The 23,046-nt window shown below is 41.9% G+C and overlaps 1 protein-coding gene across 1 annotated transcript in view; it reads left to right on the plus strand.

The window, feature by feature from the left end:
- The window catches only part of dapk1 (death-associated protein kinase 1), an 85,070-nt gene that overhangs the window by 55,930 nt on the left and 6,094 nt on the right, over positions 1–23,046 (plus strand). The window contains exons 11-22 of the mRNA XM_047591168.1: positions 1,800–1,892; positions 4,631–4,750; positions 5,536–5,634; positions 7,460–7,558; positions 8,569–8,667; positions 8,769–8,966; positions 9,258–9,455; positions 11,442–11,540; positions 15,748–15,825; positions 19,197–19,413; positions 22,269–22,454; positions 22,558–22,755. Of these exons, the coding sequence (XP_047447124.1) occupies positions 1,800–1,892; positions 4,631–4,750; positions 5,536–5,634; positions 7,460–7,558; positions 8,569–8,667; positions 8,769–8,966; positions 9,258–9,455; positions 11,442–11,540; positions 15,748–15,825; positions 19,197–19,413; positions 22,269–22,454; positions 22,558–22,755 (1,684 nt within the window). The remainder of the gene's footprint in view (positions 1–1,799; positions 1,893–4,630; positions 4,751–5,535; positions 5,635–7,459; positions 7,559–8,568; positions 8,668–8,768; positions 8,967–9,257; positions 9,456–11,441; positions 11,541–15,747; positions 15,826–19,196; positions 19,414–22,268; positions 22,455–22,557; positions 22,756–23,046) is intronic.

Genomic DNA, 23,046 nt, shown 5'->3' on the forward strand with positions numbered 1-23,046 from the left:
TAATAATCATCATAATAATAACATAACGATATGTATTTTAAATGCGAGTAAAGTGAGGACTATGTTGAGGCGGTAGCTGCTTAATATAACTATTAAAGTAACATGTAATCTATATTGTTACTTTTAAAACCAACTAATCAGTAGTAACTAAATTCATTTTTAAAAGAGTAATCAGTAATCTGTAGTCAGATTACTTTTTCAAGGTAACTGGCAACACTGCAAACCACTGTACGGCTGCATCAATTCTTGCCGTGATAATACGCAGTAACCAGTGAACATATAGTAACGTGTTACTCTAATCTAGAGATCCGCCGATATATCGGGCCGATATTTGCATTTTTTTTTTTACTGGTATCAGTATTGGCCAATACATATATACATATTTTTTTTCCCAGCAAGATTTATAGACAGGCGGATCCACAGGCAGCCCTGTGCTACTGGAGGAGCTGCAGACAGTGCAGCCCATACATTTCCCCTCCCCCACCAGCAGAGTGCGTGTATGCATAAGAGTTCAATAAATGTTCATGTTTTTGGTTAAATTGAGGTAACATTCGTTATCATTGTGTCATTTTAATGTAAATATGCCAATATCGGCTCTCACAGTAATCGGATGCTGATATGTAAACGACGGTATCAGCCCAAAAAAAATCCATATTGATCGATCTCTACTCGGATCTGACCACTTTTTTTTTCCAGTAACGAGTTACTTATCCAAGTTACTGTGCATTACTATTTTACCCAATTTATATTTTTGCTTTCTTCTTGTGTCTTGGGGGATTTTTTTTTTTGATGTCACCACCGTTCGCTGCTGGCTTCAGATTCACCACAACCAGCGGTGGTCGTCTACTTGTCTGTTTTGGTTCGTCACAGCTGACCCGGCAACGCTCCCGGGGACTGTTTATCTGCAGTGGCTTAGCGGTGCTGTCATGCCATGTTTCTGTCTGCTGTTTTTAGGGGTAATCTGGTGCTTCTGGCTTCACAGCCACCACAATTTGGGTTTATTTATTATAACGTGATCAAAATTCTCAGTTGTTGAGGTGATATTTTAAAAAATCGAAATGAAATATATCTTTGAAAAACAACAAATCCAGAGAAAGAAATGAGTTCCGCACACAACAGGTGCAGAATAAAAATGTTCACTTAATTGCAGCAATGCATTCAGGTTTATACAGACCAGGTCAATATGTGTTATATAAACTGCGTTTGTAATCACTAAAAGAGGTGACGACAAACAAATAATAATAAAACTTCTAATTTCTAATTTGTGAAACAGTCCTTAGTCAATCTACTGCATTAATTCCTGAATGCGTGATTATGCATGAAAATAAATAAATAAATACCATAATATACCATGATACTGAATTTTGAAAAATACTGTGATATACATTTTTGGTCATACCGCCCAGTTTTAATGTACCTACTTCTAATCGTATGTAGAAAAATAATAAAATGACTGATGACTGATAAATTCATTTTAAATTAATCTGTGTGAATAAATGAGATTAGTTTGTGTTTCCAAACTCATCGACTGAAACTGCTCCATGACGCATGAACTTTTTCGAAATTTTGCTGAAGCCAGTTGTGCCTCATGCACCTTAAGGTCCAGCACGGTTGCGTCACCTCACAATCCAAGGTTCAAATGTTTGCCAAGAATTAATTCCAGTGAGTAACTCGGTTTTAATAGAGCAGAAAATCTCTCGGCCCGTCCTCACATGTCGCCCTCACGTTAACGCGACGTGACACTCACTTGTTCCAGTTCCGCTCTTTCACAAAACTAACGTCCTTTTCCTCTTTTCCAGCAATCCGTCCGACTCATCTCCTTATGCAACCGCCTGTCCCGCTCCTTCCTGTCCAGGAGCAACATAAGTGTGGCGCGCAGTGATGACACGCTGGTAAGAGCCGCGCATCTGCTCCAATTATTCACTGCTGACTGGGGAAAAAAATAAAAAAAAAGTTAATTCTTCACAACATGCGTACCATTACGGTTATCTCTGATCTCACGGTGCTTTCTTTAATACAGAAAAATTAAACTGAGTGACTGGAGATCGGAGCGTAATGAGTTTGCTTTTATTGAAACGCTTGTGCTTATTAGGGCCCCTGAGCTCCTGCAGTAGCAGCTTTGGTAATTTCCAATCTCTGTGAGAATCTGGAGCTGCTACATGTAATCGATCTGTTCCTCATTCCCCTCCCTTCAACTGCCACAGGTCATGCGTTTGCAGAAATGCTGGAATTTCAGTATGTTTAGTGTTAAAAGCGGGTTTAGCGTGTAGGAATGTGCATCCACAGGAACTCCTTTAAACGAATGGAATGCGCTTGAAGCTGAAGGTATCTGGGTTGTTAGTTTGTGAAGTTCTCGTCTGTGAGCCGAGAGACGTTTAAACACTGGAGCTGCTGTGAGAAAGTTTAATCATTTACAAGATATTATCTCAGCGTTAAGGCCGGGCCTATTTCCTCATCAGCAACTTCCTGGTGTGGGCAGGTGAGACGCCAGGTTGAAGCAGGCATGTTGAGGATGCGGCGCCGTCTGTAGTCCGCAGGTTGAACTGCAGCAGGTGTTCATGTTTACCAGTACAATCTTTTATAATAGATATATTCATAAAGACTTAACTGGATGAACCCTCTACAGATTTAGAGGCTCTGTGAGTGCAAGAATGTGAGCAGGACCTCACGTTCGGAGAGGGAAGAAGAATTCTTGTGAATGTGTTGCTTAATTTCTCTTCATATGTTGGGTTACGGGATGACAAACGTCACAATCAGCCTCCGGTGTTCTCAGTAAACTGACTCACTTTCCTAAAATCTGTAATTTCACTTAGTCACAGATTTTAAGCCAGATGATTTAAATCAGGGGTGTCAAACTCTGGCCCGTTGTAATTATATTTGGCCCGCGAGACAATACCAAATGACTACGAGAGCTGGCCCCCGGTATTATACTGTACAGCGCATTAACCGCTCATACTACAGATCCCACAATGCCCTGCTGTTGTTTTGGCGCGTCAATCAGGACAGGACCCCGAAACTCCTCTGCGACAGTAGGTGAGAGAGTAGTTGGAAATTTGATTTTGCATGTCTCCACTATTAAGTTATATATAATGTAATAAGAGTTGCTTGTTCCATATTCAATGTTAAAGCAAAATTCGTTTCGTTCCATATTAAAAGGTTCATTTGTTCAATCTTGGCCCGCGGCTTTGTTCAGGTTTTAAATTTTGGCCCACTGTGTTTTTGAGTTTGACATCCCTGATTTAAATCAAAGTCTCTCAGGCCAAGGACCCCAAACTGATGAGAGGTTAAATATACATCATTATTATCAGTTTGCATTCAATATTAAGCTATTAAAATAACACACAGGTTCAGATATTCATATTTTTTTCCTTCAAACATGTGAGACAGTAAAGTGGCCGTGACATAAACATTGCAGCGTCTGGAATTTCACGTGGGGAACAGGATTTAGGACGATTGAGGGGAACCTGAAAGAGTCTGTGTGTAATATGTGGCCTTGTGATTGGCTCAGCACAGATGGGGGCGTGGCCTACTGTGTACAGGAGGCTTAGATTGACAGGTCTCAGCTGGTGTAGCGCTCTTTGTGAAACATTGTTGGGACCCGTGGACCCTCTAGGGGCTGTGGACCCCCCTGTTGAAAACCCATGATTTATATAAAGGTTTATTCCTTAAAAGCATCTTTGCATGTGTGGATTCATGTGTAGGTAGAAGGTCCATTAGTGCGAGCATAGTTGTAACTACTGTAATCTACTTTTATAGCTTTTAAAGCTTTTAAACACAGACCTCACTCATTTCAGATGAGGTTTTATATGTTTATTTATTCTATTTTTCCAGTTATTTATTGGATCTTTACAACTGATTTTATTTATATTAAGGAGGATGATCGATTATTATCGTTTCCTTGGCTTGTTTGTTTATTGGATTGATTCACAGTGTATGGGATGCATGTGGTAAAGCTGCAAATGAATTGCCCTGTTGGGATAAATAAACTTCTCTGAATCTGAATTAGTCGATATTTTCTTCGGGTGACGAGGAGGTTTTTAACCTCCTGCGTTCACCAGCAGCAAACTGGTGAAATAACGCACACGAAAGAGAAATTTAAATACGTCTGCGAGAACTCTGTGTCTGTGTGTCATGAATTGCCACTTTGAGAAGGTAAATATCCCGAGCAGCTGTGCTGACATTGAACTCCCAGCAGGCGCTTTGCTGCTCGTACACGCTTGTGTTGTGTTTCTGCAGCTCTCTGCGGTGCTTCAGTTATGGCGCGCCCAGCAGGGAGGTTATGTTGAGGAATGTAGCTGGAGTGTCAAGCTTGGCTGAGCAAACTCCACATCAGACCCACCTCCCTCTCTCCCCCCTCTCTCCCCCTCCTCCCCCCTCCTCAGCTCCCTGCCTCTCTCGTCTTTGTCTCTTTGTGCAGCAGAGCGTCACAGCTGATTCTGTGCTTGTGCGACTGACTGAAGGTTATCGGGTCACATGTCACTGACCAAAAGAGTCTCGACATGTGTTTCTGAACCGTTTAAAATGCAGCAGTGTATAGAAATGTCACTGTGAGATGAAAAAAAGACACGTCAATCATCCTGAAAAACAATACGAGAGTAACTGTTGTTTGCTGTGTGTCCCACCTGTGCAGGACGAGGAAGACTCGTTTGTGATGAAAGCCATCATTCACGCCATAAACGACGACAACGTGCCCGGTCTGCAGCATCTGCTCGGCTCATTGAACAGTTACGACGTCAATCAGCCCAACAAGGTGACTGATAGTGTGAACAAAAAACCCACAGTTTTATTTTCTTTTAATCCTATTTTTTAAATGAATTCACATCCCCTGCATTAAGTTTTAAAGGAGCAACACCATAGTTGGAGGTTTATATGAATATTTCAGTAAGAGATCATGTGATGAACATGAAGCGTCTGGGATGAAGGAAAGTAACGAGGGAGTCTAGTCAACAAACAAACAACAAATACAGTAAATTAAACATCCATGTTCATGGTGAGAGAGGAACAAACAGTTTAAGAGGAAGTTTTAAACATCCATTCAACTGTTTGTGCTGTAAAACTGTGAAATAAACTGGACAAAGACGTAAAAATGTGCATTACATTAAAATGATTTAAAAGTACATGCAAACAATCAGTCTTGGTCGGTTAGAATGAACTGGACGGCTAATTAAATATTTTCTTTATTTATTTATTTGAAAGGATTTTATTTTGTTAGTACGTTCATAATCAGGGCCTGTTTAAAGATTAAAGAGACTGAAGTTCTCATGGATCTTGAAGTTATATATATATATTTACTTTTTTTCTCAGAATTCTGAGTTTAAAGTCAGGACTCACTTTCAGTTCCCCCTAATCGTCTTCTGTAGCTTCTAGACTCTTACTAAGCAAAAATAAAACCTAAAACTTGAGAATTCATGTGCTCAACAGTTTTTAAGAAGAAAAAACAGCTGGATTTTGGTTCGGCACAACTTTAAAATACATGAACTCATCGTCATCAGTGAAAACTGGAAGTATAATAATATGTGCGTTCGTGTGTCGCAGCACGGGACCCCTCCCCTCCTGATTGCAGCCGGCTGTGGCAACATCCAGATCATCGAGGTGCTGATGAGGAAAGGTGCAGAGATCCAGGCCCACGACAAGGTAAGAAGGCCTCGTCTGTGGGGGCGTGATCACTGGGCCCCGTGACTCCCAGCTGCAGCGTTTAATAGACGACCATTAAATGCGTCACAGCTGCAGTAATGAACACTGAGGAAAGTCACAGACTGTCATTTGGATTATTATGACGGGGGGGATTCTGTACTATAAATACGTGGAGCCGTGAACTCATTGCTCTTTACACCCCACTGTAGAGACTGTATATGTATCTGTAAATGTTTTTGTAAATGCATACAAACTGAATATATCTACACATTACACAGTTCTAATAATAATTATCGCTGTTACCATTAGTTGTACATTTATATTTATATTTATGTCTATATTTCTTTGTCCAAACCAAACCTAGAATGTAAATCCCAAAGATACCACAGCCTGTTACAGAGAAAACTAAATATTCATATATAAGCTGAAGCCACTGCTGCTAAATACAGTCATTATTCAACTTGTGCATTTAATTTAATCTGCTGAAGGACGGTTCATTTTGTTAGCGTATATAAGAGCAATATGTTTTTGTATTACATTATTTTGCACATATTTCTTTAGTATTGAGTGCAGCATCACCCAGTCTTTAAGAACGTATTGATTGTCCATTAGACCCTGAGCCTGAATAATTTACTCTGTGCTCTGTTTTATATCATACAGCGTAGCTGGGTGCGCTGGTTCACTGAAATATGCTGCAGGATATTAACACAAAGAGGCTCCACAACTTAAAGTTAGAAGTGTCTTTATTTGTCTCCCTGCACAGACAACGTTCAACACATTCCACTCGTGTCCCGAATTAGTAAGAAGAAACACGCAATTACATAATAAATAAAAATACGACAAGATCAGGTAAAAAGTACATTCCAGCATCTCTCCATCCTCTGCTCATTGACGAGCTTCACTAATGAACGAGTGTTTGATAGAGGAACTCTGCTGTACCTCCGTCCTGAGTTGATTAAAACATTGATTCTCAGCCGTGTGCCCCTAGTGGTCTGTGGTGGAATTGCAAGAGGTCCATAAAAATAAAATCCTTTAAAAAAGATCGTATGACATTGATAGAAATAGGATTATTTTACTCAAATGTGGCTGAGACCTTTATCTACCTAAACTACAGAGGGAAACAGGACTTTTTTCTCTTAATTACATCTGTTTCGCCTGTGTAATGTACTGTATTTTATTAAGAGTCTCTCTCCCGGTTGCATTGTTCAAAGTTACTGCATGACGCTGTTAATACAACTACAGTTTCAGTGGGCATGCACCATTCGCTTCTTACCATTCGCTTCTTAATAATGCTCTTAATAATGCTCTTATTGTGTGCAGGGAGATGTGGGAAACTCATTAACGTGCGTGTTCAGATTAGTGCTTGAAATTAAGCTAAGCTAATTTTTCTACTGAGGATGGACAGTTTCTATTAAATTTAACGTGAGACACACTTTCAGTGGATTAGTAGTTGATAACAGCAGATTTTTTTTTGAATTTATTGCTCCTCTATTTGCGAAGTGGAAGTAGAACACTACATCCTCCCTGTCTTTGAACCAGCTGCAGGTCAGGAAACTTCTTCCTGTTCTGGGAAATGATTGGTATGAATTAGCGCAGAGTGCTCCAGATAACAGATGTGTGCACATTAAAGACTCATGTCCTGTGATAAACCGTTGCCATGGCTGCGCAGTAACTAGTCCAAGGGCTCTTTGTCGGTAATGTGCTGCGCCGTGTTATACAAGGATGTGGTCCTATCACCTGGCTGCAGACGCGATCTCCGAGAGCTTGATTTGATGGTAAAGGTCGGGGATAAATCCTGGAATGTTCTTCTCTCTGAAACCTTCAGAGCGGAGCCAACGCTATCTACTACGCAGCGAGACACGGCCACGTGGAGACCCTGAAATTCCTTCATGAAAAGAAATGTCCTCTGGATGTCCAAGATAAGGTAAATTGAGACTTTCTCCTCTCTCTCTCTGTACGTCTAACGCACATGCTACAACTCACCAGCAATTACTCACCACCTCCCACCCACCAAAGCCCCTGAGAAGCTTTACTCTGAAATGCCCAGAAACACACACACACATTTGTTCACACCCTACATTTTACACACCTGGGGAGAAAACCAGTTACTCTGCCATTTTTATCAGCTTACTTGCTGTTGCCATGGAAACGGTTCTTGCAGGGGAAAGATGGGTTTTGTGTGTGTGTGTGTTTGCCTCTGATGCTGGTGTGGCCTCGATCATAGAGCTCGCTAAGGCACACCAAATCCCCAAAGCATTTTTCCAATCTCTTGAATCATTTTAGCCTCTGGTGGAGTCCTCCTCCTCCTCCTCCTCCTCCTCCTCCTCCTCCTCCTCCACTTCCACTGAGCCAGAGCAGAGTCGTTCCTCCTCCACCAGACCTGACTGGGCTAATCTGCACTCCGGGCACTTTCCTGATTATCATGTCATTCCGGTCCAAGCATCGTTAAAGTTTCATCTTACTTTATTACGCTATAACCCTCAAATCATGAGCCGAGGTGTCGGCCTGGAACCAGAACAGCTTCCGCACGTTCTTTAACTTTGTGATTGTTTTCATATAACTCACCTCGTAAAACTTTTCTTAAAAGCTTTTTTTTTTTGGCATTAAGGGAACGCGTCGTCTTGGGTGCAGTTTGTTTCTCGTAAGTGGTTTCCCTGTTAACGGGCTGCCCTCTCTGACTGGCAGCCATGAAGTTAAAGCCGACGCATCGATTCCCCCTATCAGATGATTTAAAGCTGCGCCGGCTTGTTTGAGTGGAAGTTTTTTAAAAAGTTGTACCAACAGGAGTAGATATTCAAAGTCAAAGTCAGCTTTAAGGTAAAGTGCACAGGCACAACAGATAAAGACAGACATCATCCCAACACTAACGTAAACAATAACTAAAGTGCACAGCAGATGAGGAGGAGGTGCATTAACTCTGAACTTCTCTTCCAGTCGGGGGAGACGGCCCTTCACGTGGCGGCTCGCTATGGAAACGTGGACGTGGTGAGCTACCTGTGCTGCATCCGGGCCAACCCAGACCTGTCAGACAGGGTGAGTGCACGCACGGACGGAGGCATTGAGAACAGATGCAGCTTTCATCTCTTTTTTATTTATTTTTTTATGAATTTATTTATTGCGTCTTCCATCTACAGGAGCAGGAGACCCCGCTGCATTGTGCTGCCTGGCACGGCTACTCTGCGGTGGCCCGAGCTCTCTGCCAGGCCGGGTGCGACGTGGACGCGAAGAACCGCGAGGGGGAGAGTTCCCTGCTGACGGCGTCTGCTCGGGGCTTCGTGGACATCGTGGAGTGTCTGGTGGAGCACGGGGCCAATTTAGAAGCCACTGACAAGGTGAGCATGCAAGCAGAAACCTCCAGGTCAGAGCGGTGAAGCCTGCGCAGATGTGAAAAAAAAAAATGCAGTTCCTCGAGTGGCCACTTGAGGCTCCAAAAGGGAGCAAATCCCCATAGACCCCCATGTTATAAAAGTCCAACTTTATAGCATTATTAAACATGTTTACAGCCTTCCAGTAACAACAAGTTTAAAACCAACTGTGAGGGCGCGTTTGGTTCCCGCGGCTCGCGGTCTGATGTTGTTGAGGGTTGTGTTGAGGAGGCTGCTGCTGTGTTTGCGTGTCTGCAGGACGGCCACACAGCTCTCCACCTGGCCGTGCGGAGGTGTCAGGTGGACGTCGTCCGCTGCCTCCTCAGACACCGCTGCCACCTGGACCAACAGGATCGCCATGGCAACACGCCGCTCCACATCGCCTGCAAGGACGGGAATATGCCCGTCGTCACGGCGATCTGCGCCGCCAAGGCCAACCTCGACCTGCCCAACAAGGTGGGTGCTCCGTCCTCTTCTACCGCTCTTTCTTTTCCTTCCCCGTCTACTTCTCCTTCCTCTTCCTTCATCTTCTCTTTCTCCTCCTTCTTTTCCACCTTCGTATTCATCCTAAGGGCCCAGTTTGGACCCTCTTGTTGGGCCGCTCTTTGAGCTACTAGCTGCTGTGTTCAGTTTCTGCACGGCTTATTTTTCAGTCTGAATAACCCGATGATAATTTACTGTCACCTTGTTTTCCATTGTTCATGTTTGCGACACTCATCTTTACACAACCGCAAACACACTGATTGTTTTTCAGGTGCCAGCAATGCACTGGTTGTCACCATGTGATCTGTTACGGCACCGCAATGAGTCAACTCAAACATGTTTGTTAAAGCAGCTGGATCAGACCACTTCACGGCCACTCTTCGTGGTTTTGGGATCGGCCCTTTAGCTGCCTTGCGTTTCAGCGTGAGCACAAAACAAAAACAAACTGCTTTCAACCCCGTCCAGCACCTCTGGGATGAGCTGGAACGCCAGCTGTGAGCCAGACACATTATCAGAACAGTTCTGCAGCCAGATTCCAAAGGGAAGAAGGCGTAATAGCTGCGCATTAAAGCCCGTAAAGGTGTGTTTTAACAGATTCACTTATGACTGTCCTGTAGCTGTCCCATCCAAGTTAAACAGTCCCTGATCACAAGGCGAACAGAGGGAGGAATAAACACAGAACGCTGCTGTATTATCAAGGTTAGACCTCTTATCATTGCAGCCTTTTTTGCAAAAACACATAATTTTGTAAATTGAACGCTGTTCATGAACATTTTGGAGCTCGAGCGTGGTCTTGGCCTTTTTTGAAAGACAAGACTCTGAAGTTTCTATCACAAAAGTTAGAATCAGTCTAAGTCTAAGTCTTCAATGTTATTCAGAGAGATTAAGTAGGGACCCCTACCTACTGTGTGTGGTCTGTATTGAACTCAGCTAGTGCTATTTACTATTTATCCCTTTACTAAAATATGTTGGATTTGTGCATTAAACATTAATTTTGGGGGGAGAATTAAAAATTATTAGCCAAAGATTTTGTGACCCCCCCTGCAGTACCCCGTGCACCCTCTAGGGGTTGCGGACCCACTGTTGAAGATCTATACTCTAAGGTTTCGTTCTTCTTGAGTAATCAAAGTTGGCTCACGGTTAAAAAACAAGTTAAGTTTAAAATAAGTCATCAGTCTCATGTAGATCGATGACTTAAAGTTTTAATGTGCGTCTTCACTCCGTTTCTGCAGCACCACAAAACACATTTTTCTTATGCAGGTGAACTGATCCTATAAATATTGGATTTATATTTGATTAAATAACCCGTCTTGCTTTGCGTCGTCGCCAGGGATCTTTTTCTTCCCACACACGTTTCTGCCTTCGCTGATTTCCCCTTCTGTTTTGACACCATCCATCTTAATAAATTCTGCAACAGGATCGTTTTCCTCACACGCTGGCAGCCTCCTCAGCTTCTCTCTGCACTCAGAAACATTTTGTGCAGCCCGGTCTAGGGAAGAAGCGATGTGCATCAGGAGGAGACGGCTCTGCCAGGGAGGCTGTGATTTATGCATCATTTTCAGTTCATGCTTGTTTCTTCTGAGCTTTATCTGAAGCATCACGTCGCTCATGTCTGACTCTGGGGAGACAAACCAAAAACATCTTCATACAAAAACAATAATTATCCTAAATGTGGAAGAAAACTGAATAAGTGATGAAGTAATAATTGACTTCATTTTGAACAAAGTCAAGCAGAGATAAAAAAAAATAAATAAATAAAACAAAACCATAATTAAAACAGCAATTACAAATAAAGCAACGGCCTGGTGGAGATGGTTTGGCCCCCGCTGAGTCCGTAGCCTGTCTGATGGTGACTGAAGTCCGTAGCCTGTCCTGATGGAATCTCCTGTTTCTCATCCAGATTATGTTCAGGATTTTAAGCCGTTTACTGTAAATTCTCTCTGTTTTCTCTTTACCCAGCATGGAAGAACTCCCCTCCACCTGGCTGCTAACAACGGGAGCCTCGAGGTCGTACGTCACCTCTGCCTGGCCGGAGCAAACATCGACGCCGTCACCCATGTAAGTCTAACCCCACCCCTCTCTGTAGCAGCATCCAGCCAAGAGTTCTGTTTATCCCTGGCAGTAGTTTTCTTTTCATCATTTCAGTAAAAAAACAAAAAACAATGCAGCCTCTTGTTATTTCAATTGATTATACTAAACTCTATGTATAATTATCTCCTGCACATGTGCAGCATGACACTCAACACATATGCTTCCTTAGCACATTAGCATTCTCAGCTGCATCTTTTAAAGCTGCTTTCCTCCATTGTGCATTTGAAACTCATTTAACCTCCTGAACCCTCTCGAGTTTTCTTTCAAGTAGCTACAGTCTCAGTAAAACTCCCCTTTTCATCCCAATTACTGTATCTGCATCAGCTTGTGAGGTCGCTCCTCTCAAACTCTCTATAAGATATTTAAATCCGAGGTGGCAACTTTGTGTTCATCTTGTTTATAATTACAAAAACAAACATTTAAATGTCAGAATATGTTTAAATGTTTGGCAGGTACAAGAAGAAAAGTGGGTTTACACTACGGCTCCATTAAATCTACAGTGGACTTGTTATTTATTAAAGGTTGAGAGTCAGTCATGAAAACCTGTTAATTCTCATGCAGAGAAAAGTGTTTATGTTACACTTGATGACTTTGTGGAGTTGTTTCACTCGAGTCTTTACGGGTGTTGAAGCCTCTGACATCCTCAGGCTTTAATCACACGGCTCAGGCTCGGTGAGAGGTGTTGTTTGACTGCAGATAAGATGGGTGGGAGTTCACGTCCAGTGTTTCTTCTGTACATGCTGTACAAAAAACATATGTTTCACTTCACCCTAATCTGCTGTATTAGAGAAATGAAGCACGTGAAATGGAGCCAGGAGTCTTTGAAGGTAAAGAAGCGGAAAATTCGGCTACTGGTCTACAAATCACTGAGTGGTTTAAGTCCAGAATTCATCACGGACATGATGAATATAAGGCCAACAGAGTTTTAAGTTGTGCATGCACTGAGAGTTTGGACCAAACACTCAGTGCATGTACAGCTTAATGAAGGTATGCTCACAATTCGGCTTTCTGAATGTGGTTCTTGTCCCAGTTTACATGCAACGGAGAAAATGGAATAACTGCTGGGAACATGTCCTCCTCCTCCTCCACACTAGGTGGCGATATGTGTCTTGTCAGTGGATTAAAATGGCCCCTTTATGGTTGACCTATTACGTCATATAACAAACAAGTGTCTAATGCAGCTGACCGGCATTTCAAATAGTAGATAATAGTTTTTAATCTCGTACGTAATGTGTGCACTACTTCTGGTACAGATAAGATGGCGCTATCCCTCAGGTGGTTCTTCTACCAGCTCTGTTTACCTTCTTCTTCTTCTGTGACTGGCTTTTTTGGATGTTTTTGTTCTAGGATCATACACCAGCACAGTGGTTGTGCAGCAGGTGCACATGTGTTGTCTAGTTAAAGTCTGATTAAGGTGTATACATTTTATTTTTATTTCCAAATTATTTCCTATATATACATATTGTTTTTCATGTGCATGTAAACGTACTGTTCGAAGCAGCATGTAGTTGTTATGTTGCACACAGATGAAACCAACTACCTACAGAAGTGAAATCAGCTCCAATTGTGAATGTTTTTAAATCCAGGCTAAACACTTGTCTCTTTTCAAGTGATTCTGGGTGAGCTCATTACTTTCACTTTAGCCTTTTTAAAGGAATTCTGCACTTTTTTTATGCCCTACTTTAGTCCAAATAAATAAACAAATAAACAACTTTCAACTGTAAAATTTAGGTTTTGTCCACTGTTGTTACGTGACCGCTGCCATGTTTTTACACCGACTAGTGTCTAGTTGTGAGGATAAAAGTTTAAATGAAGCAGAATAAGAAGCTGCCACAAACTTAAAACTTAACGTCCCCATATGAGGACGCAGGAGGTTAATGTAGAGCCCTGTGAGTTGCCCTGTGTATGAAATGTGGTATATAAATAAAGCTGCCTCACCTTGTCCTGCTGTAGACAAAACTAAACTAGAAGTAGAAGGAACAAACGGCTGCAGTTCAGGTCATCAAAGAGAAGGAAACCAATTCTTTAACGCAGAATTCTGGACATTAAAACTAAAAGCAAACTCTCGTGTTCACATTTGAACCACACACTGTCCCACTTTGTTAATGAACATGCTTAATTGTGGCCAGTTTTTTCTCGTTTCCTGCCCACATCCTGTTGTGTTTCCTTCAGCCAGAGTGATTCTTATTCTCCGCCGCCAGCTGTTCCACATCGAGGCTTCTCTTTCTCTGTGCGTTCTCCCGCTGTTAATATTGTATGACGGCCGACGTGCTATGCATGTTTAATCGAGAAGGCGCATATTGAGATGTATAATTCATCGTCCAGTGACCTGTGTCAGCTTTTCGTTGTTGAGCTGCTGAGGGAGGACAAACTGAGGTGAATTTTTATCTCATTTCTTTGTCCATTAGAGGAGTTCTGATAAATAAATGAATAAATAAATAAATCTTCTGGACCTTCCACTTCACCAGATATTTAATATAAAAGGGAGAACGAATGCATGATCTAACATTTCTCATCAGTTCTGTGACAAACATGACACCAGCCGTTCATCCGCCGTTGCCAAGTATCAGTAGTAATAATCATGACACTCTGCCATCTGTACGAGCGAGGCCTTGAATTCACTCGCACATTAAAGTGGTCAATTTCTGGGTTCAAGCCGCACTTCATTTTACATTCACTTGTTTGACATTTTCACAATCCAAACAACGTAAAGGTCAGTGTCCTCGTACTCTGATAATGTTATGCGACCTTATCTAGAGAATAAAGGTGGAAAATGTTGCTTATATTTTTGAGGTTTTCTTTATTGATTTCTCGTGGTGAAACAAAGAGGTAAACGTCTTTCACTGAGGAGGGAAGGGAGAGCTCGGTGGGCGTCCTTGCAATCTTTCCCCGTGGAGCAGCAGCCTGTGACAGATGGCTCGGTTTAGAGAAAGAGACATGAAACTTGTCAGGAATGTGGCGTTTCTGTGTCAGTGTGCTGAGGAGAAAGGAGAAAGCAACGAATGAGAGCAGCTGAACAGAGGAATATAGAGACAGAGCCTCACATACCGCGCTTTAAGAGACTCTGCAGCTGTAGTTTATCTACAGGAATCACCAGGAATCCAGGTCATCACAGCTTTGTTATTTACAGCTGACTGGCTCTAGATTAATGGGACGATATCGTCGTATCCCGAACCGCGGGTCTTAACCTCAGCTGTGCAGGTAAATGAACCAGGAGCAGGGAAACCACAGCCAGACGTACATGCAAAGCAAAGCACAAAGATCAGATTACAACTCCAGCAGAGTGTTTGAAAGCACCGTCGGGAAAAAGCTCTGGTGGCAAAACTAAAATACATAAGTTGACTCCACAAGGCTACTTTGCATACCTCATCGCAAACACACCACAACTTAAACACGTGTGCATATGTTTTTGTAAGGTAATATACACATAGCCTGCTCATTATTGTTTAAATGTATTTAATAGTTTAGTTAATTAACAGCTACAAGGACAAGTTATGTGATAAGGTAATGCAATCGTTCAGATAGAGAAGTTGTGTTTTTCTGAATGATTAAGGCAAAACTTTGCTTATACATAGGAGGTCATTTGCATGGTGGCCCAGTCGCACTGTGCAACAAGAAATATGATCACCAGTAGCCCAGCATATCACCAAATGTGCCAAAAATAAATAAATAAAGGTAAGGTAATGTGGGAACACAGAGGAAAGTATGGTAACTAAACTATTGAGTTGTGGCTTCACAACAAACCTTGTGAAACACCTCAGGTTAAACCACAACACACAAAATTGCATCGGTATCGCCGATACCAGGCTGAATTTTATGCATCGGAAATGAAATCGGTGGTAACATCACTAATGCAGCGAAAGCTGCATCCTCTCCCCAAGATGGGCGTGGACAAACACAGCTCATTAGCATTTAAAGGTACAGACACAGAAGCAGCCTGTTCTCAGTGGAGCTGCAACTAGAACCACTTGTTGACTGGTTGAAATTCAGGACTGAGGCTGAATTTTGGGGTAAAACACTTTGAAAATAATGATGTTGGACCCCTGACACCTTTATGAAATTGTTGTACAAATGTATAATATGGGACCTTTAAGTACACATTTAAATAGGAAATGTAAGGCATCATCCGTTTGCTGAACATGTGCCTGTTTTTGTTTTTCCTCTTCTCTCTCAGGATGGAAAGACAGCAGAGGATTTGGCCTCCACTGACCAACAGGAATACATAGTGGCGTTGTTGGGAAAGCTTAAAAAGGTAAAAATCTCTCATGTGTTACTCTTCAAGTCCAGTAAACAGAAGACCCGGTTTGTTGATCCCTGTGGGACAGAGCACATGCTCATAAATGGAATAAAACGACGGAGATAAATATGACATAGAATGGAAAGGAAAGAAATAAAAAATGTGTGTGTAGTGTAAAAGAATAAAGTGCAGATGAAGATGAGGTTTCACAGTCACCACACTTCCATCTATTTCGCGGCTGAGGTGTGGAGAAAGACGTTTGAGGGAGGTAGAAAGGTGTTAGATTTTAGCAATTTTTAGACTTGGTGACGGCACGTTGCTCAACAGACACAATTAATGGATTTTACCATAAAGGGCTGTGGAAAAGTTAAAGCTTTAACGTGCTTATAATGAATAAAAAGTAAAAGGTCATTTCATGCATCTGTGGCCTAAGCTGAAGGCCTCCAGTGACACAGACCCTGTCTGACTCCACACAGACTTCATATCCAAATCTAAAACGCCACCGAACGTCTCTGCCGATCCGTTTTTCCAGAAGACCTGCTGAGATTCAGCGCAGGGCGTGAAAACATGAACGCAGCAACTGTGAAAACAGTCATCCCCTGCATATGCTGGGCTAATTTAAGACACTTTGACACGCGGATGCCAGATTTGAAAGACGACTTTCCGTCGATCGAGCGGAGAAAACAAAGGCCGGCGTTGTTCCTCCGACGTTAACGCAGAGCGCATCGAGTTCCACCTCATTTATTTCAAAAGTCGTATTCCGTGAATCACACTTGTTGAAATTAGAAACTTTATTTATTGACGGCGTTGGCATGACCCAGGTGGGAGTATGGAGCGCTTTCACGTCCCACACAACCACTTACAATGTTTCAGGCCACTTCTGATGGATGACTCATCTGCTGGATGGTTAAAAAACTGTCTTACAAATGTTATCTGTTGAACCGGCAGAATGACGGCGCGCTACAGAGGAGGCAGCTGTCTTTGGAAAAGGCTTTTGTTGCTAATACATGTGAGCGCGGCCTTCGTATTCACGCAGGTGAACTTTGGTAGGTTAGTGGGAGGACGCGCTTAAACGACAATAAGAGGACGGACGTCAAACAGAGAGTAATGTAATGATGATTTACACACAGCAGACATTATGGTGGTAACACTCTAAACAAATAACACAGATCTAGATCCGTTTAGAAAGTGTTTGCTTTACACTTTTATGTTTTAGTGTTGAAGATAAGGGGTGTGCGCGCAGGAAGCGACTAGCAGCAACACAAGAGGGTTACCTGGACACTGGGAGCTTTGAATGTCTGGCAGCAGCCAACCTGGCAGCAGACAATCAGGGAAATGTGTGCTTTGAATGTGTCAGTTGCATAATCATGCATAATCTCATGTTTGCAACATTTTCTACTTGAGAGAGGAGTTAATGCAGTAGATTGACTAAGGATGGACTGTTTTACTGTGATGATGAGTAAATATTGTAGAATAATCCCACGTGTTGCACTGACTGCTGATGTGGCAATTTACAGCTCGAAAAAAAAAAAAACAACCTTAAATGTCATCAAGATGAAATGAAGAAACACAGACAATTACAGTTTAATTTATTTTGTAATGTCAATAGCAGTGCAACCGGCTACCGTAATAAATGTAGTCTGCTCGCAACTTTTTTTTTTCTCATTCATAAAAAGCTAAAATTAGGGACAGCTTTACCCATGGGACAGGTCATCCAAAACGGGGACTGTCCCCAGAAATCGGGGACGTCTGGTCGCCCTAAAACAAAAAAACCCAAACAACCTGACACGGCACCTGTTTTTTGGGCACAAGTCTTCTCGTTCTGCAGCTTCATTTTTCAGACCTTTCCATCATCACCACGCCTCACAGTGACACAGTCGCATCATGCATTACATTGAAAATGGTCCAGTCTGAAACAGTGTCTCGCTGTGTAATCAAATACACCGGTATCACGGTATATAACAGATTTCATATCATAATGGAAAGGCCATCAAATTTGAGATTAGTTTAACAAATTTAATTTAAAAAGTTCTTCTACTGCAACTTTTCACATTAAATTTATTTTATTTTATTAGCCTTTATTTAACCAGGTCGATCCTGTTGAGATGCAGTGACCTCTTTACCAAGGGAAGTCTGGCTAAGACAGCAGCCTATAGGAAAACTGAGACCATTAAGAACAAAGTGCGACATGTAGCTGGTCCAAAGTCTCTCACGCAGGTTTTCAAAGATCCAAGGGTGATGAGTTCCTTTAACTTTAAAGTTTTCTGCTGTTTGTTCCAAGCAGCACTTTACATGCTGCTTGGGACAGTGTTTACCAAATTAATAGTGGGATTTGGGCACATTTAATAAGTACAAATCGTTGGAATGTAAACAGTAATTGGGTTTTTAGAGGTTTTAATTGCATAAATAGTGAGTGGGGGAGTGAACCTAAGATAGTTTTAGAAATAAATATATGCCAATGTGTGAGACGGCGCGCTGCCAGAGACGGCCACTCGACTGGAGCATATGAGGTGCAGTGATGAGTGACGGCTTTACAACCCGTGACAAACCTTAAAGCACCGTGATGCACTGTATCCAGAGAGGACAGACAGCTTGCAGGGGCATTCGCATATGAAAGGGAGGAAGGTGGCAGCAACCAACATTTTCCTGGCAGCCAAAGAAAAACAAGACCTGTCACGGAAAAAGAATCCAAGTTTCAATCTTATTTTTTATTTTTTTTGTCTACAACAGACTTTTATTATCATCTGTGGTCCCTAACTTGTGCACTGTGGCCCCATACATTGTTTCTATACATACATCCTCAGTGCAGCAGTAAGAACACAACAGTTCTAACTTCTTTTCAAGTCGTTTTGCACCTTTACGAGACGTCGACCTTCCTCTGAGAAGACAAAGGTTGTTGTGTGTTTTATAACATTTAAATCTCCGATCATTTATTCTGCGATGTCCTCAGCCTCACTGGCTGGTCTGCAGGAAGATCGATATTAAAACAATCGGCCGTGCAAAGAAGATGGGAACCACTGATTTAATGTATACACTGATCAGCCACAACATTAAAACCACTGAGAGGAAACGTGAATGACTTTGACCATCTTGTGACAATTAAATGTTCAGCTGGGAAACTTATGGACCTGGTGTTCATGTGTGTGGATTTTACTTAAATGTGAGAGACAATATTAGGAAGGTGGTCATAATGTTATGCCTGAACCGTGCATACTTCTGTTCTAGGTGCATGAAATAAAAGTTTCAGTTTGGAAATTCGTCCCAACATGAGGTCTCCTTTAAATGAAAGCCTGTGGGAGTTCGTACCGTTCAGTAAATAAAGGTCACACGAACCGCCGGTGTCTTTTAATAAATCCGTGCCTTCTTCCTTTTTTTTTCGGGGTCAGGACAACCACAAACTGAGCTACATCCAGCAGCTGCGGCCCACTCAGACCGTCCAGCCCAGGATCAAGCTAAAGCTGTTCGGTCACTCAGGAGCCGGGAAGAGCACTTTACTGGAGTCTCTGAAATGTGGCATCCTGCGCAGCTTCTTCAGGAGGAGGAGGACACGCATGACCAACACGACCCGTCACCCCAACTCTCCCATCAGCTCTAAACCTGCTGGTAGGTGACTCAGACCCACTTTGAAATATGGCACCTTAATGCGAAGCAGCAGCGTTCATTTTCAGACATTTATTACACCTCAGGTTAGTTCACTGTGACATGTTTGTCTGAATTTAAAGAGATTTTTCACTCTTCATGAAATCTTGGGAAAGGGTTTCAAACCAAATCAATTCAAACTTTATTTATATAGCACTTTTCATATATAAAAATTGCAGCACACCTAACCTCCCATACGCCAGACCCTCATTCGTAAACACGCATACACCGACACACAGCATACTACACACATTTAGTCTGAAACTGAGCCTAAAAACTAAGAAAAATAGTAAATTAGCAATTAAAAACAATAAAATCATAGATAGCTAAATAATAAAAGCATAAATAAGTCATAATAAATAAGAGTATAAGGGCACTCAGTTAAAAGCTAAATTAGGGGTGGATATTGGCAAGGACTTCACGATACATATCGCGATACTTGAGTCACGATACGATACATTATTGCGATATTATCATATTACGATATATTGCAAGTTGGATATATATATATGTACATCAGATGACAGTGATAAATCACTGGGCAAATTGAGTTTAAAAAAAACAATATTAATCCAAGTGATCCATTTCCAATTTATTGCTCTTGTACTAGCAAAAGTGGCGGTGTAGGTGCAGACGTTTTTCAAGACCAAAACATGATTTATACGTTGCCATATTGATATTTTTTCCCAGCCCTAGTCTTGAGTCTACTATTAAAACATCAACATTCTCAGCATCGCCTCCGGCAGTCTGTTCCACAGGCGTGGGCCGTAATAATAATAAAAATGAAGCTCCTCCATGGGTTTTCCCCGTCTTTAAATACACTCCGGAGTTGTTAAACATCTTCCAGTATTTACTCTTCGTCGTTCACGTTGTGCATAGTCTTTGTGTTTGTGCTGTCGTCTCGTTACACCGCTCCATAGCAACCCACACATTAACCCTCAACATTAACTTCATTACTCCATAGTGGCATTAACCGACTCCTCCTGGACTTCAGAGAAGCCTTTTCATGGAGGTCGCAGGTCTTTGGTAAAGACTCCCTGATGTGTTCATTGTACCGTAAAGAAGACCAAAAGAACCCTCTCCAGCTTCTCTCTGTTTCCAGTCCATCTGCGTCTGCCCTCCCTCGCACTGTTTTTCAGCTCTTGGAGACGTTACCTCCCAGACAGACGTGATCCTCGCTCAGATAATTGTCCGTTACGTGAGCCGTATAGAATTACTGATCCCGTCCTGTATGCTATCTGGAAATCTGCGGCCTCTGTCAAGAGCTGAACGGGTGTCGAAAGGGCCTTTTCTTGTCCTTTCAATCCGAGCTAATGTTGCTTATTGACTCTGTGTTATATCTGCAGCGATACGTGACGTGAGTCCACAGTGGAACACAAAGAAACGGGGCTGATAGGGAGCCGTCAAAATGTCCGTCTGTCTGCCTGTCTGCATACGTTTATATCCAGCCAACAAGCATCAGTACAGTTTGAATGCGTGTTTACGTCTGTTGAGAGTTGCAAAACTAGCACCTAATAGTCAAAAAACTATTTTCTCCTGTGCATAGATTTCTGGTCCTTTCAGCTGTTTATGCTTCAGTTATATCGTCATTTATTGTCGTGATCTGTCAAATGGAAAAGGTGAACTCCCTAAAAAGCTGCCTTACATAAAAGCAGAAATTCCTCCTGACCAGCGAATATAATTGTTGCACAACACACTTGATTTATTCATATGAATAGTACAGCTAAGAGACATTGATTTGTTTATCGGGAACAGCACATATACATTCCCTGAACATATTATTGTTCAGGATCTAATCGCACTTAACGTTCTGGTTCATCAGCCCTGACGTTGTCAAAATAAAAATAAACTCAAGACCACCAAAAAAAAAACATAAAAAATCTGTAGGTGTGGTCCTGCAGTGTCAACAAAATCCTAATGTTATGTCGACATAGTGGATTTATTTTCAGCAAACTAGCGCCCCCATGTGGATGGGAAAAAAAAGGACTGGATGCTGCTTCGCCGTGTGTTCAGTTCGTTCTTTTTATACAGCAATAAGTAAAGAAGGGGTTGGTGAGATTTAAAATAACAGAGCAAAGAGGCACAAGAACAATTTAAGTAATGAGATTTATGAGACTTTAGATTCATTAAAGACAGTTTGAGATTAAATTCACTACAGGCCAAACATTTGGAAGCAAGATCATAGTTTCATTGGTGTAGTTTGCATCAAAATAAACATGATTATTATGTCAAGAGTGACATTTTTACTATAATAATCAGGTATTTGAGTTTTTCTTTCTTCAAATTAACCTCCTCTGACTTTAACATCATTACAGTATATACAAGGCATTTGTTCCACAAGGGATATTTGTATAGAGACTCTCAAAAGCCAAAGAGTTAAAGTGAACTGTGATTTGTTTTTTGTTTTTTTACTTTTGCACTGAAGTTGTGACTCTTGCAAATCTTCTCGACTGGTGAAATTAATGTAAACCTAAAGGTAAAATGAGGAAAATGGTTCATATCAATAAAAGCAAAGTCTGATCATGCAGTAAATTCATCCCAAAATACACAGAACTCATGCTGAATAGAATAGAAGAGCTGTTGCTGTTTTTAATAAAAGGCCACATGGACACAAACTTGAAGTTGCTTCCAAACTTTCAACCTGTTGTGTCTGTTGTCTGTAGTTATAGATAGGTAAATATAGGTAGGTAGGTCTGTCAGTAGGTCAGTCGGTAGTTAGTCAGTGGTTTTTGGGTGGGTACGTAGGTAGGTAGGTAGATACTTTATTTATTATTTATTTATAACAGTATGAACCGTTTCTTCTCCTTGTCTGTGTTCAGTGTCGGTGAGCATTTCCAACCTGTATCCGGGCTGTGAGAACGTGAGCGTGCGGAGTCGCAGCATGATGTTCGAGCCCAGCCTGACCAAAGGCGTCCTGGAGGTCTTCTCCCCCGTCCACAACGCTCTGTCCACGGCCGACGAACAGGCCACGAAGGCCATCGACATCCAGCACGCCAACATCCACGGTGAGAGCCGAACGCTCTGAGATCGAAGCTTCAACGCAGCTTCAGAAAATAAAAAAATAACTCTTATTAAACATGACGACACAACGCACTTCCTTGTCCGTAGGTGTGGGGGATTTCAGCGTGTGGGAGTTTTCGGGGAACCCGGTGTACTACTGCTCCTACGACTACTTTGCAGCCAACGATGTGACAGCGATCCACGTGGTCCTGTTCAGTCTGGAGGAGCCGTACGAAACCCAGCTGGGCCACATCACCTACTGGCTCAACCTGCTGAAAGCCCTCACCCTGCCACAGGGCAACATCGGTGAGCAGCTCCTCTACTTCTTACAACGCCTGCATTAAGTGAATTAGAAGATTTTAAAGCAGAAGTTTCTGTATTTCTTCATAAAAAAATGACTCAAAACACAAGTCAAGACAGAAGACACAGTCAAATCTTGTTAACCTAACAGCATAATTCATATTTGAACATTTTTGGAGAAGAAATAATATTTTTTGCAAGTGCATTGATATCTTTATTAATATTGTAACAGTAAGTCAAAAGTCAGTCATATGTTCTGATCTGTGTTGTGCAAAAGTAAGTGAACCCTTGTATTCA

The sequence above is a fragment of the Mugil cephalus genome, chromosome 8 (assembly GCF_022458985.1).
Source record: "Mugil cephalus isolate CIBA_MC_2020 chromosome 8, CIBA_Mcephalus_1.1, whole genome shotgun sequence".
Classification (NCBI taxonomy): Eukaryota; Metazoa; Chordata; class Actinopteri; order Mugiliformes; family Mugilidae; genus Mugil; species Mugil cephalus.